Raw genomic sequence first — 24,343 nt, forward strand, 5'->3', positions numbered from 1 at the left:
TTCTGCTGCTTTTTCTTCTTCTCTTTCTGTTCTTTCTCTTATCTCTCTGTCTTCTCTTTCTCTTTCAGCTTGCATTTTCATCTTAATCAAATTCTCTTCTGCTTCAATGCCTCTAAGCTCTAACTCCGCATCACTTTTCTCTTTCTTTTCTGCTTGCTTATTCATAAGATCAGCACGTGCTACATTCAACAACTCTTGAGCCAATTCTAACTCATCTTCATCAGTTATTCTACCAGTCTATCAACGATTCCATGGCAATACATCTTATTTGTGCCTTTACCATACTAGTAGACACATAACCACCACATACCACTGCTGAAGCGCTCCACTGTGCTTTAGTCAGAGTGGTTTTAGATAAAACTTGGATGGAAGGGGCTGCTAAAAATTCCTGAGCTTTGAACTGAGCCATTTTCCTCTAAGTTATCAACTTACAATTCAATGCAATGAATGCAAAACAAAACTGTATGGTCACTCTCCTAACAAAATATATCCCTAACACCCCCAGTATATACTAGAGTGATAATGAAATCTGTTTTCCCGGGTCTCTGGCCACCATTAATACTTGGGGGGAAAGTAGCCAAAGATCTGGTTACTACACTTACCTTTCATTAATTGTTACCTCACAACAGCCAGACACCTGAACCCTCATCACAGGTATTAAACGACTGAATACTCTAAAGGCAACAGTGATAACCTTAACAACTTACCAGTATTGCAGAAAATCAGAATAAGTTCATCAAAACTGGTGTGAGGTAATCTTGTAAGTAATTAAATTAATCAAAGGGCATCACTCCATCAACAACTTTAAAAGTCTAAGTATTTCAATGATTTCAGAAGTCTAAGTACTTCCCTGGTTCTAAGTCACTTCAATTAAATTGAAGGAAAACAGATCAATTACCACTTTATGTTTCTACCTAAGCTAAATATAATCATATGCAAATATACTGGTTAGAAATAAAATAATTACACAAATTTTAAATACAAAAATTTATTATCAAATTCAAAATTTATAAGTGAAATTCACAATATCAGGGAAAATTACTGTTACTTGAAAACAAAGTAAAGTTCAATTAATTCTTGAATCAATTAAGTAAAATTAAATCAAAATTAATTTATCAAAAAATTCAAGAAAATTAATTCAATCAAAATTCAAAAGTGTTAGGCAGTAATTGAAATTTGGAAATTAATTCCCAAATGCTAAACAAAATAAAACTTGAAAAGAATTCCAAGTAAATGCACATTAATTCAGAAGTGTTAAATTAAATTAAATGTGCAACGATTAAATAATGAAAATAACTATGTTAATTAAATTGTGAATGCAAATGAAAACACAGAAAAATGTGGAAAGTACCAAAATTGCAAAAAGTATTAAGCACACAGAATGCAAGATAAAAACACACACTTCAATAAGAAAATGAATAAATGCACAAAACATAAAAATCCCTTCAAATGAAACAAACACAAAACACAAAAATTTGCAATGTGTAAAAATGTAAATAGTTTCTCTCAAACCATTGTAACTAATAGTTAATAGTTCTCTAAACCATAGTAACCAATAGTTATTAATTTCTTACCAAACCATCATAACCATTAGATATTAGTTCTCTAAATCATCGTAACCATCAGTTATTAGTTGCAACTAATAAAAATACAACACACTTTACCTTCTTGGTATACCAATTTTCTTTCTTTGCTGCAGCTTGTTTCACACTCACAAAAACAGGCGCCGTTACACACAGTGGTTGTTCAGATTCCACAAAAACACTAAATAATACTATATAAACTCTAGATATATCAAATCTGAAATCTAAAAGCTATGAGTGACCATTCAGTAAGTGTGAAATCGTTATTTTAATATAAACTCAAGTATGCCATGAGAGAGAGAGAGAGAGAGAGAGAGAGAGAGAGAGAGAGAGAGAGAGAGAGAGAGAGAGAGAGAGAGAGAGAGAGAGAGAGAGAGAGAGAGATGTCTGAACGGAACGCGGTTCTAAGATGTAATAAAAACCCTCGTCCTTACGAAAGCTGGACAGTGGAGATGACACAAAACGTTTTGGGACACAATTCTTTCCAGAAGCTTTGAAAAGTGACGCAGCTTTACAGACAAACTGTGAAATCTGCATGTGGTTTTAGGAAAGAGGTACGCATATGAAATCAGTCTGTTCAACAAAGACACGTACTCAACCGAAACAAACTCGAGCAAAAGTCCCTGGCAGATGTGATGACAGAATTCCCAAAACACAGCGAAGACCTCGATGTCTCTAATCAAATGTGTTGACAGGTTTTGTAAAACAAGTCTGGCTTTGAACAGACAAAGATAATCTCTCTCTCTTTTTCTTTACTACGCTATATATTCTTTTTATGTTATGTTATGCAAAATCTGAACACATTTAAAACATCCTAATTCTAAGCTGGCTAGGAATCTGAAAAAATGTTGCCAAAAGCTTATACACAATATTTTATACAGTCAAAGAGGGAATATATGCGTTTTGAAAGTAGCAATATATATATATAAATATATATATATATATATATATATATAGATGTATATTATATATATACATACTATATATATATATATATATATATATCTATATATATATATTGTATAACATACATACATATATATATATATATATATATATATATATATATATATATATATATATATAATATATATACTATATATATAGAAATGTACACCTGTCAGTTATATAGATAGCTGAAGATAACAAATAAAAGAAGTTTATGGAGGGGAACAGGTGCGGAAATGGAAAATTATAGCAAAATCTTCCACTAAAGACTAGAAATCAAATTTATGCGCAAGCACACACACACAACACCATACATGCACATACATACGAGTATATATTACATGTACATATATACACACACAACTGCTGGTTGGACGAAGATTTTATCTCTAATATCGGAGTCCTCATTTCCTTTTGAGACTTTCATCGTATTTCTTTCTTTAATCAGTGCTGATTGTACTGTCTGGCTTTTGAACCAACAACTGCTGCTACAAATTCTAGTTTATTCTGTGATCATGGTTATTTTTGTGGTTAAAAATAGCCGAGCTCGTTGGCCATATGTAACAGACAGTTTGTATTCTATTAGTCTCCAGGAGAGGGATTTACCAGTAAATCCGATGTAGGATTGTTCACAGTCGAGGCAAGAGATATTGTATACTCATGTGTCTTTGGGGACTGGCCTTTTTTGGACGTTAGCCAGTGATTTGGCTAGGGTATTTGGGTAGGTAAAAGCAAAACGGAAGGGTTAGAGTTTCCAAGTGTCTGTGTAAATGTCTTAATCTGGTGAAAATCTCAAGAGCTTGGGACTCAGATATTATATATAAAATCTTCCTCCAGCTAGCGATTAACGAGATTAAGAAGATGTCAACTGGAGTGACGTAACAGCTGACTTCCGGAACTCTTGGTGTTAATGATTCTTTCCTGTAATTCATACTTGAAATATAGCATTAACTTTCTATGCCATATATATATAATATATATATATATATATATTATATATATATATATATATATATATATATATATATATATATATACACATATATATATATATATAATATATATATATACATATATATATATATATAGATATATATATATATATATATATATATATATATGTATATATATATATGTATAATGTGTGTATGTGTATGTATATCTATATTTGTGACTTCAGAGGAAAACTATTAAGGAGTCAGCGCATTCTCTACAAATAAGGATCACTAGCAGCGCAATGAGTCCTTTGACCCTACATCGCCTTAATTACCGTGAAACCGTGATAAAAGAAAAATATTAAGCGTTTTTACGTTTTCACTAGCATGGAGAACATTGCAGAAATGCCATCAGTTTTCTTGAAAAAAAGCTTTTTAGAATAGTTAGATAAACTTGACGAAATTGTCAGGGCCGTTCTTTGAGCCCCAGAATACACTTTATATTAAATTATCATGATTTTCATGTGTATTATTATAATATATATTCACTCAAAATGAAAAATAAAAAGGTGGGCATAAATACACTTTAGTTTTAGAAAAGATTATAAAAAATCAAGTTAATAACAAAAACACATCAACTATCTTTTATCGATATAAGTTTGATTGATAAACAAAATATGTACTCAAACTTATATTTTGGAGAAACAAAAGTTTATCAACTCCTCTGAGCACATGTAAAGATAGTTTTGAATTTGTATTCGTCCAATAAAATACCATCATATAATAAAACCTGGTATAGTGCATGTTCATGTTACTTTGGCGATACCAAGTATACCTCACACTTCTGGCGGCAGAAAACTGGGGCACTTTTGCAGGTAGAGCTCTTGCATCTTTTAGTCATTACCACCTGATAATGGTGGTAGCCATCACGTCTGATGTCTTCTATACAGGGATGGGTTTAGTAGCAGGGAACTGCTTCCTTTTCTTTGGAAACAGAGAAATCATTTTCTTAGCAGATGGTCGACTTTTTCCTGGTGACTGCTGTTTTCCCTTCAAGAAGCAGTGATTCTGCTAAACTCAACTTGAATTCCTGATGCATCATTATTTTGAGTTTAGGAACACCATGTCTCTGCAATGCTTGCGATGAAGCAACCAACAGTTCACAACTGTCAAATCAAGAAAATGAAAAAATAACCTGTGATGGTACTTTCTTAGAACGAATATGGACTCTGTAGAGTGCTGTGCATGGGACCATTTAATCCACACCTCCCACAAATTTATTATATTCTTTACCAGCTACAGGACATGGGATCATTATTGAAGCCTTAGCTTATTTGTCGTACTTTTTCAATACACTCAGAGGTTCTGCCGATACGAAAGTTGACAACGACATGACTTCCTTACTGTCCATCCACTTTACTGCCCATCCCTCAACATTATCCACCAAAGCTCTCTTTTCTTTGTATGCACCCACTCTTTTCTTTTCTATAACTTTGTCCTTGTCAAAGGATATACCTGTTAGTCTATTTATATAAGTATACCAAAACAATATATTTGTTTTTTAGCTAATAAGGTCATTAGTTGAAGTAAGGGAAATCATTCGTCGAAGTATAACAAGTGATTTCTCCCTACGGTTATATATACTTGGTTAAAGGCAAAACTATATTCGAGCTATCTCATAAGTCTGGTTCACCATCCACAAGATGAACTGGCCCTCTATATATCATGAAGTCATACATAATACCACCTACGCCAAACAGTGCGTGGGTTTTATACTGACACTTGTGAAGTTTTAGATGGCAAATAATGCTTCAAAGAGGACATACCCTTGAAAGGGACCGTCTGTTCATTTGACATATAATCATTCCCTAAAGTAATGCTCATAACAATTATATACCACTATGAACATGAAATTAAAATCCTTTTCATAAAAGATTCAAATTAGTAAAACTAAAACTCATGCTTAGGAACAATGAGAAATTACTATTCCACAATAAAATAAAATAAAATATTATTTACTTGTTTACTTGTTTGGTTTTATGTAAAGCCCTACACATTGATGATTCCCTCTCTGGCGGGCCCTTGTACGTTTCCTAAATAAGTTGCTTCTTATATTTTATCATTGTCTTACAGTGTTTTCTCTTCAGTATCGCACGAGGCTTTGGCGGAAAGATTTACCGTAATTTGGACAACCATCTTCATTATCATCATCTGAGGCGTATTCCTTTGAATAATAAGCTCTAAAACTTGCTTTATTCCATATAACCTAATGGAACCCATACCTACTGATAAAGATTAACTTTATGTTCAAAGGACGAAGTCAACGAAATCGTCACGCATGAAAAATCACTTGAAAATGAGTGCATTTTATGTATTTCATAACGATTACTTTTTTATAATTGTGACCATTATAGCAGTATCAAGAGGATTTGATTTTATGAAGATCAAAACTTATGTGAAGTTTAGTACGAAGGCAGCAGCAGAGTTCTTGCGCACATGGCGATCAGCGGGCCACTGAACATCGGTGGTTATTGTTGCCATAGACCTCCGTAAAGAATTGCTGCCAACACTCAAACGTGATCGGTAGAAATAGCGAATTTGTTACCATAGTGAACTGATCGTTGAGAACTCGTATTTCTGCTTATGACTTGGTAGTTTCAAGAGTTATGAAGTCGTCGCGGTCGCCCTCATCTGGTTGAACCCAATTAAAACTTTTTTAATGACCATTAATTAAATCTAGAGAAGATAAATCATGGGAATACGTTTCCCATGATAACCCTTAGGCGACATTAAAGTACCGATGAAACTAAGTTTAGCTTAAAGGAAAAATAAATGTTTGGCGATAATCAAAATAGTATACGTGTGTTGAATTAAAGATATGAAATTTTACAATAGATTTAATCATATCTTAGCAGCTACGTTAGTGTTAAGATGAAAGGCTGTTATTATCCACAATTTTAGTAAAGTAACATGGTATTCAGATGGATTATTCATGCAAACTCACAGGTTAACAGAATTTCATTTTACGTCCCTTGAGAGGAAATAAGGTTTAGGATATTTCCTGGATAGTGACCCCGACGAGTCTGAACCCGGTGCGTATCACCACATTTGCGGAGTGTTTAGTACAAGTCCTTTGGGGATTGTCGTGAAAACATAAACAAAAGACTGTAAATATCACATAGATAATGACCCCAAGACATATTAGTCCTAGATAGCGAACCCCCGAAAACCTTTGAGGGTCACTATCTAGGAAAGATCCAGTGTTTGCTATTCTGAGATGGTATAAATGATCTTAGAGTTTGAAAGGAAAAAATATTTACAGGTCGTGGTTGCAAGAAGTTGAAGTAGTCCCAACCCGGAGCCGCGATCAAGCCAGTGTCATTAATGGCCGCGTAATATGCAGTGTTCAGGACATCACACTCATCTGTTCCCTCTGCAGAAAAGACAAACAGAAAGATTACTACTGTTAATGTAAGTTGGTGGAGAGAAGGGAGTTTTGAACATGTTCAGCCAAGACACCCAGAAATTTAAATATTAGAAATTTTAACGGTAAAAAATCCGTTTTATCAATAGAACTCTCATGGTGTTGGAGAACTATACACAAACACACAAACACACGTAAACATACACACACACACACACACACACACACACACACACACATATATAATATATATATATATATATATATATATATATATATTCTCCAACACCATGAGAGTTCTATTGATAAAATGAAATTTTTATTATTCAAATATATATGTATATATATATATATATATATATATATATATATATATATATATATGTGTGTGTGTGTGTGTGTGTGTGTGTGTGTGTGTGTATGTGTGCAAGCGCGCACGCGCGTGTATTTAGTTCTAATAAAAGCCTCTATTTAGGAAAACCTTCTCTTAATGAAAAGGGTAAGTAACATATTCACCAAGATATTAAACTGACATCTTTTGCTATGATTTGTTGTATTTTTAATGCGTTGTTTTGTTCAGTATTGGAGTTCCTTAGTAAACTTTCTACGTTTTCTGAAAGGTTTCAAGATGATTGACTCGGTGATTGTTAATTTTTCTGGTATTATAGAAACAGTTGACAAGTAATCTGTTTAAGAGCTTTTAATTTATTTGATCCAAATAACAATAAATTTAAACCTAAATGCAATGTTACCTATATGCTCATAATTACTCTTCTGCTTCAACTGATGAACTTCCTTAGAACTTCTTGAGGAGTTCGAGCTCCAGTTAAGTCGTTGAGTAGCCAGGACATTGCTTTGTAATATTGAAGCAACTGTATTGGATATCTGAGTATATACTTCTTTGCATAAAAAGCTTATTGGTACATTTCCCTTTTCAATGGCCACGGGTCAATTCAGGTTAGTTTAAAGAAAATAAGAGGTTCTTTCTTTTTTATTTCTGTCCGGAGACGCATTGATTTCTGAATTTAACTTTCCTTCCTCCTAATATGTTTCATTTCTACCCAGCTGTCCAGCCTCTTTAGATATTTTTCTCAAAACTTCAAGGGCCGCCGTCTCCCACAGTTAATAACCAGTCTTTCGTACCAAACGTAAACCGTAAACCACCCAACAACAATGATAAATAATGAATCACTACTTTACTATTGTGGTTGAAGGAGACGCAGTCCGCTCTGTGGAAACACATCACACCGCACATGATGCGAGTCATGTTGAACGTTCCCACGAAATATTGTGAGTGGTTGTAGCGGTAGTCCAAATCTACGAAGGAAAAAAATGGCGTCGGTGAAAAACAGTGGAGAAATTTTCTTGGGAACAGCAATGCTGGATTAGACTCGTCATTGCATGTGAATTACAGTTTCCTTATTTTATGCCACAACTTTTTTTTATACTTCCATTAATACTCTTAAATTAACACTATAATTGAAGGTGATCTTTCCCAGTATATACTATGGACTTTAAAGTCGAAACTTGTTCATTTTCTCTGGAAACAACTACAGGACAGGACATCTCTAAAAGTGAAACTCAGACGAGATACTAATAATATGTTTTTTTAAAATTTTGGTTACTTACATTTTACTGCCCATCTTGCTTCAATTTGTGATCCAAAAATATTAATGACTGGAGAGGTTGTTAAGTAAATGACTAGGTACAGGACCTGCAGCATTATTGTAGTTCAGAAATCTGAAAGAAACAAATAAGAACTGATATGAATCATTTTTTGAAACGATGGTACGATCCATCTTGACTATAATCATTTTATGTATCAAGAGTGTTAGGACTTCCCGATTATCATGATAGCAAGGAATGTCATAGCACTGGTTTGATTTGCTGTCCCTTTACTGCAAAGATTTTTTTAGTCGTACTTATGTGCCAGCGATTTAAGGTTCCACATTAGAGCTACTTCTTTTTTTTATTAAGAATTTCGTAGGGGGGCATTTATTATGCAGAAAATTTGTTCTCTGTCTCATACACACACACACACACACACACACACACATATATATATATATATATATATATACATATATATGGTATATACATATTTATATATATATATATATATATATATATATATATATATATATATATATATATATATATATATATATATATACATACATAATGGTAAGGAAAGACATCCTAATCTTTGAACGGTTATTATTAATGCCGACGTTTCACGAAACATCTGACGTCGCATTTTCAAAGTTAAAAATGTATAATAAGCATTAGTATTATGTGATAGTATTACATCGAAAATACTTTGTCATAATCCAACATGCCAACAACTTTTAGGAAGTTAACCACTTAAAGATAAAATTACTTAAACCATATGTAAAGACAAATACTCAAAGTGAAAGGAGTTCAGTAAAATCTTAAATAACTCACTTACATGAAGGAAAGTAAAAAAAAAAAAACTTACAGTTGTGAGTGCTAAACTATAAACTATTGGTTTTCAACATTTTTTTGTCCCATTCACCCTTTCACCATGTATCAGAATGTCATTAACAGACGCCCCCAACCGAAACCCCACCTTTCCAAAATTGTCGGCCTCAAAAGGTGCGTTCCAAATAATAAACAATGGTGCGTGACGTATGCCTCTGTGGGAATCTTCCTACCTTCAGCAGTCTCTTCGTGCATCACGTGATCACATCTCGGGTAAGTATATTTACACAGTGTTGGATAAAAGCAGAGGACTGGGCCAATCTTTACATTTGAACAAGGCCGCAATTGTTAGAGGATGTTTTGAAATAATTCTTAAATTTAATTAAGGAATGATATTTCGAATAACAGACATGTATTACCGCCTAAAGGTGTCATCATGATAGAAAGGGAACTTGCATACATCTTCAATTTTGGTGCACTAAATATGGGTGATGGTTCATCCATTTTTACTGTTAAGTCTGTCATGGAATCCTTGATAAAATCCCTAGATAGACTGTTAACATTAAAAATGGATGGACCATCACCCATATTTAATGCACCATAATTGAAATTATATGCAAGCTTCCCAAGTACTATACACAACTATATAGTATATATATTCGATATATATTAGTAATATTAGTATGCGTATAGTTATATAGAATATCTATATAGGTATCTAGATATAGTAAGTATAATAATCTTTATATCTAATATTATATATCTATATATATAGGGGATGTATATGATAATATATATAATATATATATATATTAGTATATATGTCTATATAGATAACATATACTATTGCATAGGTAGATATATATAGATATTATACAATATCTATATATGCTATAGGGTGTATTATGCTATAATAGTAGTAGTATATTATATAATATATATAGTAGATCTATATATTATAATTATATATATATATAATATTATATATATCTATATACCTATATGTTATAGTATATATAGATATATATTCTATATAATATATATATATATATATATATATATATATATAGATATACTATATATACATATACCTATAATATCTATATATAGATTAATATATATATATTATATAATATAATATATAATATATATATATATATATATATACGTATATATATATATATGAGAATAAAAGGCCCATAAAATACTATTTTAACGTTGCAACCATATATTTCGAGCACTTCCTTCTGTGCTCCTGATCACTGGGAAAGTATGGACATAGGATGTCCTACATATAGAGGTGTGGCAGTAAGTCTCTGTTGGTGACCCAGGAAGGGTGGAAATCAAATTATTCCCTGGTAATTTTCGGCCTCATTAACTCCCGTCTAGCGACTCGTCCGGTGGTCGGATGTTTCTTGGACCCCTGCCTGAGGAGCAGCCAAAGGATTAGTTCGTCGATTTCATCCGATTTCCAGCGTCCCTCCTGACAGGTTTAAATTGTTGATGATACCAGATTCCCGCATCTTCCTTTTGTACGGACAGCTACTTTTGAAAACCAGCTCCGCCCCTAATATGTAGGAAAATCCCCCTGTTCTCTGATGCACATCGCACTGATCTTTTGTGCTCTAATCTTTGCGAGATGGATCTACTAGTTTCCCCAACGTAAATCTCATTACAATTGCTACACGGTATCTTATAAACTCCGGCTTCTCCTCTTACTTAAGTAAACGTTAATGAGCGAACTCCTGAAGGATTTGGGATAACGCAAAATGAAAGAATGATTAAACCTGAGGTGGTCTGTGGCTTTTTGCATGTTTTCATTGTATGGAATTATTTTTTTTATTGCTGAAGTCTATTTGTCTATTGTGAGTCGGACTTCTATAGTATATTGTATTCGCTTTATTTATAGCCTTCTCGGTAATGTATGGTAGGTAAAGCAGTTGCATTAGGTGTTGGCGGATCGTGTTGAATTCTTTATCTACGTACCCATTTGAACATATTCTAAGCCCCCTGAGAAATAGGTTGTACCCGACCATGATCTTTACGGATACATTGTGGCCTCTTAAAAAAGGAATATATGAAACAGCGAAAGTGGGTTTCCTGTATACTGTGCACGCATATCTATTCTGTTCTCTTATGATTAGTACGTGTAGGAACGGAAATTTTCCGCCCTTTTCCAATTCTATTTTGAATTTTATGGTCGGAACAAGCGAATTTAGTTGATTGAAAAATTCACTGAAATCTTCCCAACTATCATCCCAGTAAGTAAAAATATCATCTACGTTTTAAGCCAGGCCATATTGCGGGGTTTGATAGAGGAAAAAATTTCTGTTTCGAAATATTCCATGCATAGGTTTGCTAAAAGGGGGGATAGGGGACTACCCAAGCTACAACCAAAAGTTTTTATTTGTAAAAATTACCATTGAAAGAGAACACCTTGTTAGTTACACAGAGGTTGATTAGTGTTTTGTCAATACTAAGAGAAAAATGTTCTTGATATGGTTGTAACTTCCTTTTTAGAAAGGACAACACATCGGCGATCGGGACTTTGATAAATGATGATTCGACGTCAAGGCTGAGCAATTTGATATTATTTACTGGGATATTTAAACTTAAATTTTTGTATAAAATCCTCTGCATGTTTAACGTGGGAGGATGAGAATGTTCCTAGAAAGGGTGATAACAGGTCTGCAAGCCATTTGGATATTTTATACATGAAAGAGCCCCTGCTAGATATTATAGGGCGTAGAGGAATCCCATCTTGATGTGTTTTTGGGAGGCCATAAAAATAGGGGAGAGATGGGCTGACTATCTTAAATGACTCTAATAATCTATGGAGCTATTTGACACTGAGGATTGATTGCGTAGAAGAGTAATGGTGTTTTAATGATTTTTTTGGATTTCTTTCATTTCATTTTCAAGTTAGCTTTTTTTGGGACATAAAAATTATATTTTTGTATAGCGAGAGTTTGAGTTCGCCTAAGATTTAACGCTTGATTTTCAGCTACCTACAGGGATGGCAGGCGATGGGAACAAACGAAGTTCGGCCACACTATCAGATAGTAGTTCTCTCCTCTTAGTTAAATGGGGTCTTTTGACCTCATAACACACACACACACACACACACACATATATATATATGTAGGTGTGTGTGCATGTTTGTGTGTGCATATATATATGTGTGTGAATATATATCTTACAAGTGTGTAATATGTTAGTGAATTACATATCAAGTCTTGCTTGGAGACAGATTGAGCTGTAGAGGCAGCGTTCTTGAATGAAGGAATCTGATACATAAGCATTTTAATCTGGAGGCTGTTCGTCCTGTCGTCAAGGCAGTTTGGGGTGTGTCGAGTATGTACATTCGTTTGTACGGATGTTACAGGTCTAATCGTCCAAGGCACTTGCGAGAGGTGCATTCCTTTTGTGAGAAGAAAGAGGTCGGTTTGGTAAATGCCAGGTGTCAGGAGAAAAACCCCATCTTAAAGGTATGGCACATATTTTGTAGGACTTAGAAAACCGTTGCCTTTGAAAAGAGGGAGAAGTGTGAAATACATTCTTTTACTTAATATTACTAATAAAAAGAGTGATGTGTGAAGTGTATCTTTTTATCCAATATCATCTTATGCATCTTTATTACAGATGGGTTCTAATCCATGAATACAATGAAACGATTGACATTCTGAGTCTGGGAGTGATTTCTTAGCCAGGAGAGTAGAATGATAACTTACTAGTTTTCTTTGTGGGCAGACTTGGGTTTTTATCACTATGACTTATTAATCATTTTGTTCTATTTTATATTCATCTGCTTTGGGTAATAAATAGTATATTTTTGTATTTACGTGATCTTAATAGCCTAATGACATGTTTGCAGACGAGGGCACCATTGACAATAGGTAAGGGTTTCCAGTTTGTGTAGTTTTGATAAAGATAAAAGGGTGTAAGAGTGGTGGCAGGCAGTTTAAGAAGCTTTTTATATATTTTATAAGCTGTAGGTAGGCTAACGAAGAGACTGGTGACTAGTTAGACATAGATTTTTTGGTAGGAAAAGGGGTTATAATCATGTCACAAGTAAATCGGGGCTCTTTTTGCTGATTCAATGGTTTGGGTGTGGACCAGCGTTAGGTATCTCTGGCTCAGTCAGTGTCGGCCATTTTGTGATTCATGAAAACCAGTGTTTTAAAACGTGAAGGGAAAAAGTTTAATTTTCGACGTATTAACCCTTAAACGCCGAAGCGGTAAAAATCAAAACCTCCCCCGAATGCCGGGGCCGGTTTGGAGTGAGCGCGGAAGTGGAAAAAATAATTTTTTCAAAAAATCACAGCGCGCTTAGTTTTGAAGATTAAGAGTTCATTTTTGGCTCCTTTTTTTGTCATTTCCTGAAGTTTAGTATGCAACCATCAGAAATGATAAAAATTATCATTATCATATATAAATAATGCGATATATGATAGCACAAAAACGAAATTTCATATATAATTGTATTCAAATCGCGCTGTGCGCAAAACGGTTAAAGGTAACAAGTTACTTTTTTTTTCGTTGTAATGTAAAATAAATTGCAATCTTTTTGGTATATAACACATTGTAAAACAATAAAAGCAACACAGAGACAATATTATCACAAAATGATGCATGAATTCGTAACGCTCGGACGTAAAAAAGTATATTTTTTTAAAATTCACCATAAATCTAAATATTGTTATAGAGACTTCAAATTTGTTTCAGGATGAAGTTAAATGATGGAATATTACGATACTGTAAGAGTTTTAGCTTACAATTGCAGTTTTCGACCATTTCCGACGAGTTAAATATGACCAAATGTCAAAATTTTTTTATAAATTTTTTTATATGTAATTATTTCGGAAATTAGTAAAGCTACAACCTTCAAATATTTTTCCTTTATTCTACATGAAATTTCGCACATTTTCATATATAAAACTCTATGAAATGCCTAATATGAAACGGAGCAAATTTTCCGAGAATGCGATGTACGCAATTCGGAGATTTATGGCGGAGAATCAGCGGGCGGAGGGAAGGAAAGTTTTTTTCATAAATTCACCATAAATCGAAATATTGTGCTAGAGACTTCCAATTTGTTGCAAAATGAAGGTAAATGATTGAATATTACTAAAATATAAGATTTTTAGCTTACAATTGCGTTTTTCGACCATTTCGGTAGTCAAAGTTGACCGAAAGTGGTTTTTTTCCTATTTATCGTGATTTATATGCAAATATTTCGAAAATGAGAAAAGCTACAACCTTCAATTATTTTTCGTTGTATTCTAAATGAAATTGCGCACATTTTCATATATAAAACTTTATGTAATGGCTAATTTAAAATGGTGCAAACATTACCACAATCGCACGTATGATTTTTTCGGAAGAGTTACCGCGCGGACGTAAGGAAAATGTTGTTTTTTTCATAAATTCACCATAAATCGAAATATTGTGTTAGAGACTTCCAATTTGTTACAAAATGAAGGTAAATGATTGAATATTACTAAAATATAAGAGTTTTAGCTTACAATTGCGTTTTTTGACCATTTCGGTAGAGTCAAAATTGACCAAAGGTTGAAAATTTGTCACTTATCATTTTTTATATGAAAATATTTCAAAACTGATAAAAAGCTACAACCATGGGTTGTTTTTAGTTGTATTGTGCATGAAATTGCGCACATTTCCATATATAAAACTTTATGTAACGGCTAATTTTAAAATGGTGCAAACATTACCACAATCGCATGTATGATTTTTTTCGGAAGAGTTACCGCGCGGACGTAAGGAAAACGTTTTTTCATAAATTCACCATAAATCGAAATATTGTGCTAGAGACTTCGAATCTGTTGCAAAATTAAGGTAAATAGTTGAATATTACTACAATATAAGCGTTTTAGCTTACAATTGCGTTTTTCGACCATTTCAGTAGAGTCAAAGTTGACCGAAGGTTGAAATTTTGGCACTTATCGTTATTTATTTGGAAGTATTTCAAAACTGATAAAAGCTACAATCATGAGTATTTTTTTGTTGTATTTTAAATGAAATTGTGCACATTTTCATATATAATACTTCATGTAACGGATAATTTAAAATGGTACAAAAATTATGTTAAAGTGACAAAATAATTTTTGAGATGTGTCACTGATACTTTTTAGTGCGATAAGAAAGAAATTCGCGCTTGCGCGCCTGCGTAACGATTGTAAACAAAACAACGCCTTGATCCTTGAACTCCCAGCATCCCCCAAGGCGCGTGATTCAAAGTTTTAGGCTGGTAGGCCTATAAGTATTTTTCCGCGAATTTTTAAAAAAACTTTTTTGAGCCGACGTATGGTACGTCCATTCGGCATACAGGGGATATTTTGACTCGACGTTTAATACGTCCATTCGGCGTTTAAGGGTTAAAGTGTTTCACGAGTGTGGTGAACAGGCTACGCATATTTGCGGTGCGTATAAGAATTTGGTTTCCGGTGATGTGAAGATGTGAGTGTATTTTCAAGCTTTCTTTCCTATTTTCTCCTTTTTATCATTTATTTTTATATTTTTTGTTTGTATTCTTTTTTTTGTTTGTGATGAATTTACTTGATGGGGCGTTTTTGTTTTGATGTCTCTCGAAATTCGACGGACATGGTAATGTTGTGAGCGGAGGTTTTTGTTGTGAGTCACGCCCTGAGAGAGAGAGAGAGAGAGAGAGAGAGAGAGAGAGAGAGAGAGAGAGGGAGGCGAGAGAAAGAGGGAGGTGAGAGTTGGTGTGTGTGAGTCTGGTGTCGCCGGGTTGGATCGCTTAGTAAGCGTTTTGCAACCTTTTTTTTTTTCTTTTTCTATCCCCTCCCTATTTTCTTTTTTTGTTGTTGCTTTCGTGGGATGATATACTGGGCATGGGGCGCGTTTGTTTTTTGTTATCCATTATTGGGGGAAAATTTGTATTAATTTCTCTGGATTGGGTTTTGTGTATATAAATACATTGATGTTATTGAGATCGGGGAATCTTATAGAACAAAAGAACTTCCGGAAAGAGAGAAAGATGGCGGATACTAAGAATACCACAACGTTTGTACATCACATAACGAACGTGAGTGCGGGCGTGAGTCCTTTTAGAGGGATGGTAGATGGCATTTTATCACAACCTGTTCAAATTTTTATTGAAGGGGTGAATAATTATTTAGCTGGAAAGAATATAACAGATGATATAGAGGCATTTAGAGAGGCGAAAGCTTTGCTAGATTTCAATAGAGGAGATCTCTCCCACCGTTGCAGGAGTTTCCAATTTACAAAATGTTGTACCTGGACGGATTTGCAAGCATTTTTGAAAACACCCATCTATCTTCTATATATATATATATATATATATATATATATATATATATATATATATATATATATATATATATACAATTCATCACAGCCAATCTAATGAATACGACCATATTTCATGTATCTATCTATCATCTATATCTATCTATCTATCTAACTATTATCTATAGATATATATATATATATATAGATATATATATCTTGTTATATATATATATATATATATATATATATATATATATATATATATATATATATATATATATATATATATATATATAGATAGATAGATGCATAGATAGATAGATAGTCGATAGATAGATAGATAGATAGAGAGATAGATAGATAGATAGATACATGAAATATGGCCGTATTCATTAGATTGGCTGTGATGAATTGTTATATTATATATATATATATATATATATATATGGATATATATATATATATATATAAATATATATATATATATATATATATATATATATATATATATATATATATATTTTATATACTATATATACATATATATATTATATATATATATATATATATATATATATAGAAGATAGATAGACAGACAGATAGATAGATAGAGAGATACATGAAATATGGTCGTATTCATTATGTTGGTTGTGATGAATTAAAAAGATGTAGAAATGAAACAGAAAAGAAAGTGCAAAGTGAGTGATGTCGTAAGATATGTTCTTTCATGATAATATCATGGGTCCTGTTTCGTCTTCCGAATCTCCCCAGTTTATTTCGAGGGCTGTCCATCGGCCCTCATTGTGGTTCACCATTCAGGCGTCTTTGTATTGGTAAGTTATATCTTGTAGTTTTGAATAACTTGTTATTCAAGTATGCGTGCCTTTAGTGTCTTCTTGAATATCTTACAGTTATTAGACAGCTTTTCCTCGTTCAAAGAATGGGCAACTGATCAAGCCATAGTTACTATCACATAGCGTATATTACTGGCTTTCTCTACCATTCAATCCCGATAAGTTTGAAGAGAATGGATCATAGTCTGCCTTTGTAAGGCCATCTAAATCATGTTATGTGCAGTGTCTTGTTTATGTATAGATATACACACGGCAAAAAATCAGAAATATCCACGTATACTTACAGAGTTATTCAGCAAAAATCTTCAGCGTACCGGGTGAGTGTTTCGCTTACTGAAGTCAGAGAGGGACTGGGTGTTAGGTTTTATAATAGCAAAACAAGAGTAGTTTCTTTCAATTTTTGTTTTTAGGTACTATCCTTCAATATGGACTCTCCTTTGTTATAAATCGTTAAAAGAAGATGAAGTGCCGTGTTATTCATATATTCTGAGCTTGCAGAAGTTGCTTTCCAAAACGTAGTGAGCCGATAAAAGCATTAAAGCAATGTTTATCGCCTGTTTATTTTAGTCTGACAAAGCTTCAATACAATTCACTCTGTCATGCCAATAAAGTAAATATCTGTGAAAACATGAGGCGTGGGAACAGAATCCAGTTTGCTGTTTAAAACTACAAATGTGGGAATGGACTGTGATTTCTATGATTTACAATAATAGAAATATTTTCAAGCATGTGTTTTGATACATTAGGGAGAGCCCTTTCGTCTTTTTATGGAGCTTATTTTTTTATTCTGTTACATTTTTTGTCTCAAAAGGGAGAAAACTCGGGATACTTTTGTTAAATGCTTAGCCCAAATAGATTATAAAAAAAGCGACACTGCCCCAAATAACGACGATCTAAATTATTGATTATTAATTTTTTTTTGATGTTCTTGTAATTTGATCCTTAGTTTCTATAGTTATATATTTTCATTTTCACGAAAGCACTTAAAGTTGTCCCATTCTCAATACGCTATAAGAGCAAGCCAATCTCAGATACATTAGTATAAACTCGTTATAAAACATTTGGCTATCTCAGTATGAAGCATTATAACTTATTTATTTGAATATCCTGAAAATAGAACTAAAAATAATCTTAACAAAATAGGGGCTTGGCTTATTCTACTGGTTTCTTATCTTTGTCATATTGAAATTAATAGTGCCCAGCCACCCGTCCATTTTACTTCAAAATTCCTTTGACAAGGTGCCCCAGAGAAAGTCAGGAAATTTTAGATCCTTATTTTACACTCGTATTTTACTATGCATTTTACTTTATCAATACAAAAAAAAATTAACTAACATATCCTCCTGACTTCACTGAACCTAATGAATGGCCCTCAAAAAGTCCAGATCTCAACGTCATTGATTTTACCATGTGAGGTTTATTGTTACATCAAATTCAATTACAGACATACAGACAATCCTTCAGATCTGTTAATGGAAGCTTGACCGTCTATGTCTTTGTGCAGCTTCCTACGGAAAGCATTTTGAATACCACAACTATCATTTGTATGTGTGTGTGTTTTTTTTTCTTTTTAAACAATGTGTTTGTAAACAGAAAATGTTGTCTGTTTCCTACAATGAAATAAATTGTACCAATTTATAGTAGTGGGGCACCCTGAGAGGTGAGATATCAAAACAAACGCTTGGCGTCGTAGTCTAATTAAGACTGAGACACCTTTTGATGAGGGGCAGATTAAACAGTGGGTTTATTACTCTAATGAGAGAAGGAAGCAAGATTAGAGTTTGAGGGTCATTAAAGGAAATTGTTAAACTAATACTAAGTTTCTCACCCAATTAATAAGAAGGGCTTATGGGCTTATGTACTGGTAATAATTTGATTGCTAAAGAGGAAAGGGAACTGTTGTCGGCAAATTCAGAAAAATGATGGCAGTCAAGGTTTCAGTCACTGGGAATTTGGAGGACAGATCAGAAGTAAGGCCAACTTACAGAGAAGTACAGGAGACAAAGTTGTTTGCTTCCAGATTAAGCTGGCATTGTGTCAGCTCGCTAATGAGCACCATTTTATTCTCTCTGCTACAAAAGATACATAACAAAAGAAGGAACTAATAAAATTCGAGAACGAGAGAAAGTAGCAATCGTAAAATTCGACAAAAACAACTTCTTTTTTTATTCTAAAGATTGTTGGTATGTTGAAGCTAAAAATAATTACCTCCAGAATTATTGACATTTGCTTATGGATACAAGTTATATATGTACCATTTACTTATCGATTTTTTGGTAAATTGAGCTTGTGTGGGTACGAATGCAGTAGAGTTACTTTTATTTCTAGTAACGATAAATGGATAATCAATTAGATAAGTAAATTTAGGTAATCTACGACACCACAGGATTAGCATTCGCAAGGAGGTACGCAACCTGTTTCATTTGAAGTTTGAGTGATTTAACAAAGCCTAGTTTTCAGAATAAGGTAAGTATATGTTCCCATCAGTAGACTTAGTATGTATTATAAGATATGATAACAAAGACTTACTTAGGAGCAAGTTCATAATGTATCTCACGCATTGTCTTTGTGATTCCGTTGTATCCAAGAACTTCATTCAAAAGGAAGTTTGCAACATAACATACAGAAAATGCAGTGTTAATAATAAAGATGATGGGCCAAGCGACTGGCGCAGTTAGCTTAAAATTCATCGCTAACATACCTGACGGCAGTGGTGGTCCACTTCCAAAATCCTATTAATGGTGTTCTTTGAACATTGATTTTCCTAATGGTACTGAATTGCTGAACTGTTTGCTTGAGAACTTAAGCTTTTACCCGAAGCATTATTGTGAGTAGATCAGAATGCTGAAATTTGTGTGGGTTATTTGCTACGTCCAAGTTAAGATTGATGTTCCATCCGGTATTTCCCAAAGCATTTTCAATGACGTCAGCAAAGCGACGGGTTTCAGGGCTTTGTAGACTTCGTTGCCTGATTAGTTTATTTTTCCGGTCATTCTCTCGTTCATTGCACCATACTTTATGTAAAAGCTAAATATAATCAAATATTTTACCATTAGAGATTACATCCACGTTTTTGGTTTCGTAGATGACAGTTTGGAATTCCTTTAGCATATTGAATGCATCTTTATGATATTTAGGAATATGTTGCGTTATGTTATGTTACGTCATTTCTTTACTGTCTGCTTCCTCTGCATTGAAAGAATAAGCAGAATGACGAAGCGTTCAAGTTCAAGCGAGCGACCTTGAGACTAAGTCAGGGACGACACGTGTGAAGATAATGAACAAAGAATTGTCATTCAAAACCCTTTTCTTTCCTTTGAAAAAGGCATTCTGATTCTTTAATGTAACTCGGATTTACATCTACAGAAATATTTGTTAAATCGCGCTAAACAGAACGAAAGCAAATGCATTTTCGTATCTACTCTCATTAGTGTGACCGGACGGTATACCTGTGATAGCCTGTTAAATGTCGTCTCACTTCCAGAAGGACTTTTTTCAAGGATTAATGATTCAGTTTTTGTTCTTATTTTATATCTTATATCCTGCTTTCCGCATTAGCTGTAACTTTCTCAGTCTGCAAATGCTTTGCCATCATAATCGAGTGTAAATACAATAGTAATTTATCACATATTCAGAAAGGAGTAGATCTTGAAGCAGCTATGGAAAATTCCTTAAAGTTCAAAATTAACTCTTAATGGTTACTCGTTTCTTCTAGCAAAGCAAATCTTTCGTATAAGTCTCTGTGATGGTGAGGAAAGTCAAATCACGTTAGTCATTCACACTATTTCTACACGAAAATCTTTTGTACTAGAAACAGGATTTTTTTCATGTCCGAGGTTTTCCTAGTCTAGTTAGAAACCGCGATAACGAGCAAGATAGAGAAGATCCGAACAAAGAAATGCAAGACCTTTAACCGTTTGAAGCAAAGAGTTGATTCTTTGATCGTTGAACTGGTGACATATCGTTAAAGGAAACTCCCCCACGCTTTGCCATATTCAAGGTAAATCCCCAGAAACATTTGAAAGAAGCGTTGCTTTCGATGGTGTAATATTTCCAACCTGTGGTAATCATGCGATGATATACTAACCTTCCGAGACAAAGGACGACGCTTTCCTATTACTTTGCCTCACACGGAGCACAAAGTAAGAAACAAAGAGGGCACAAAAAATGAGTTATTTACAGTTCTGAATAACAAGTGATTAGCAAAACGACCTTGAAGTGATACTCCGTCCTTTAGTGGAGGATCATGATGAGGAATCATATCCATGTATTTATGGCAAAAGAATTTTATGCAATACATCAGTCAGCAATATTAACTAAATATTGAACACTAAATATAACTATACTTCTCAAAGCAGACTGCCAACAAAATGAACGTTGAATGACTGAGTTATTCTTTAGCAGCAACAATGTAAACTTGGTCATTATCATATACGTCCAGCCTAAATCCCTCACGTATCTTCAGCAAGAACACCTGATGGGAATCCGACGGATATTCAGTCCCACAACATTTCAAACTTCCTGACTTGGACCAGCTTGACGTTATGTAGTCAGTGAAATGGTACTCGTCATCTACGTACTCCTTTGTTTTTTACTTGTTTTCTTTACGCTTTAAATATCTATAGCATTGCCAACTGTGCCCTCTGGTCAGGGTGTGTTTACTATTTGAGTAAGTTGGCCTACGAACATGTGTAGCAGGCGTTTTAAAGCAAATTAGCAATGACATACTTAAAGGCATCATAATACCTATGTTGTGAACATTGTGCATCACGATAGGCTCATTTTTGTTCTGTATAACTGGAGACTTATTTTTTTTCTGGTGCTAATATACCTTATAGCGACGGCAAATGAAACAGAGCTTTTTATATTAGCGTCTGTGTGCAATTATCAATGACTTGTAAGCCATCATTATTAATGTCGATCATTCACTGTCATTCCATTCGCATTTAGATTTTAACAATATTATAAAACCATGGCCCATAATGAATCAAATATTCAGCAACTTCATCCTCTCCCTATGCAAATGCATTGTCCTTCAGAGTTCATCATCCCACCCATACACACCAAGTTCCTCACCAATCTTGCTCACATTCTGGCATTTTAGATATTACAGTCCTCCCATTCCGAAACATTTTCCAGTCCACTGAGACTGCTTTCTGTGACTCCTTCCCCTCCTCCCTACCCTGCTTCCTTTTCAATTTTATACATTCTTTGGTCACTGTTCTCCCCAATTTTCACTACTTGAGCAAACCACCTTATTGTACTGTCATCCATATTTTCCTAAATGGTAAGCTTTTTACTGCACCTTTTTTGCATATTTGCTTCTCTCATCCTTATAATTTGCAAACAATTCCTCTCGTGTTTTTCTTTGCTATTCTTTTATTTGTATTATGCTTTTAAACTTTATATCCTTGCAGAATAACTGGATCTAGTCTTTGTATGCTTAAATATTTGCTTCTACAATCGGTCCTCTTCATTTCCAAACTTGCTTTTCTTCTCTAATTCTGCGAGTCAGCTCTTTTCCGATCCTACACAGCGCGTGGCATTTTCTTCCAAATACAAATGCAAGTTCCTAGTCTTGCATCATCTATGCCAACCTTCTTTCTGGTTTTCAGTAACTCTCATGCTTTTACTCTTTCTAACATCCACTTCAGTTTTCTCCTATTACAACAAACTTTCAACCACTTCAAGCAGTTTTATTGCATGATGTCAATTCACACAGCATTGTCTCGGAAAATTCCATGCTCCATTCAAAAATATTTCTATTGTCGTACAATCTTGCCCCTACACTTCCTGACCTTTTCCCGCGGTTCATATCTCTTTAGCTAAAGAGATGTTAAACATCCAAGGGGAAAGAGAGAAAGAGAGATGGTTAGAAAAACACACACGCAGTTGCTTTTAAAGAAAAAGATTTTTTATTATATACATGCACACACTCACACCACCACACACACACACATTTGTATATGTATAAACACAAAGATTATATATATATATATATATATATATATATATATATATATATATATATATGTGTGTGTGTGTGTGTGTGTGTGTGTGTGTGTGAGTGTGTTTATGTTTCCATTTTCTTCATTTACCTCTTTCTAGCGTAAGATAGCCTCAAGACGTGTTTCATACTTGGTTAGTTTTCAGAAAAAAATGCTATTTACGGTTACGAATCCCTTTTGTGAATTCCCTCAAATTCCGATGAGATGTCATCTCTTTTCTACTATTCTTCAGCCCACATTATTCTCTGCTGTCATCGCTTCATTATCATGTGCTCTTTGGATAAGTGCCCAGACTCTGCTTCGAGTGGATGTCACGGTATGATATGAAGAAAGACCAAAAAAACCGGTTCGAAAAAAAAAAAACTAGTTGAATCATTTCCTGTTGTATTATGACTCATGTATTGATACGGGAAATCGTTTATTTTAGGAAAAAATTATATATATACCCAGGCAACACACGTAGGTAGTGTACGTACATGTCATTTTCTTAGAGTTCTAGTTCAAACAGAGACTCAGGTGAACAGTTAACCTTCCTGCTCACACAATAAAACGGAGCTTCGAGACGTATAGTCGGGGTGACAGGGACCTTCGGCTACCGTTCGACGCATCAGATTTACCCGAGTAATTGTAGTGAGCTGTTAGACATAAAGAGTGAATTGATTTTGATGTCAACAGAAAGTGTGGGATCCGTAGTTCATAAAAGTTGTTCACGCCGACTGCCAGAGAAGATGGGTAAGAAGAAAGTCCTTTTGATTATTGGCGTCGTGATCACGATGACCTTTTTCGACATCATAACTGGCCGCCCTCAGATCAAGGACCAACAACCCATCATCTTCCCCGACAGCGACTCTAGAAT

At 34.0% G+C, this 24,343-nt stretch overlaps 1 protein-coding gene across 1 annotated transcript in view; it reads right to left on the bottom strand.

The window, feature by feature from the left end:
* Window positions 1–24,343, bottom strand: part of LOC135225480 (uncharacterized) — a 53,600-nt gene that overhangs the window by 17,859 nt on the left and 11,398 nt on the right. The window contains exons 2-4 of the mRNA XM_064264784.1: window positions 8,520–8,630; window positions 8,091–8,207; window positions 6,787–6,899 (exon numbers count right to left, since the gene is read on the bottom strand). Coding sequence (XP_064120854.1) covers window positions 6,787–6,899; window positions 8,091–8,207; window positions 8,520–8,613 — 324 coding nt within the window. The 5' untranslated portion in view covers window positions 8,614–8,630. The remainder of the gene's footprint in view (window positions 1–6,786; window positions 6,900–8,090; window positions 8,208–8,519; window positions 8,631–24,343) is intronic.

Source organism: Macrobrachium nipponense, chromosome 13 (genome assembly GCF_015104395.2).
Source record: "Macrobrachium nipponense isolate FS-2020 chromosome 13, ASM1510439v2, whole genome shotgun sequence".
NCBI lineage: Eukaryota > Metazoa > Arthropoda > Malacostraca > Decapoda > Palaemonidae > Macrobrachium > Macrobrachium nipponense.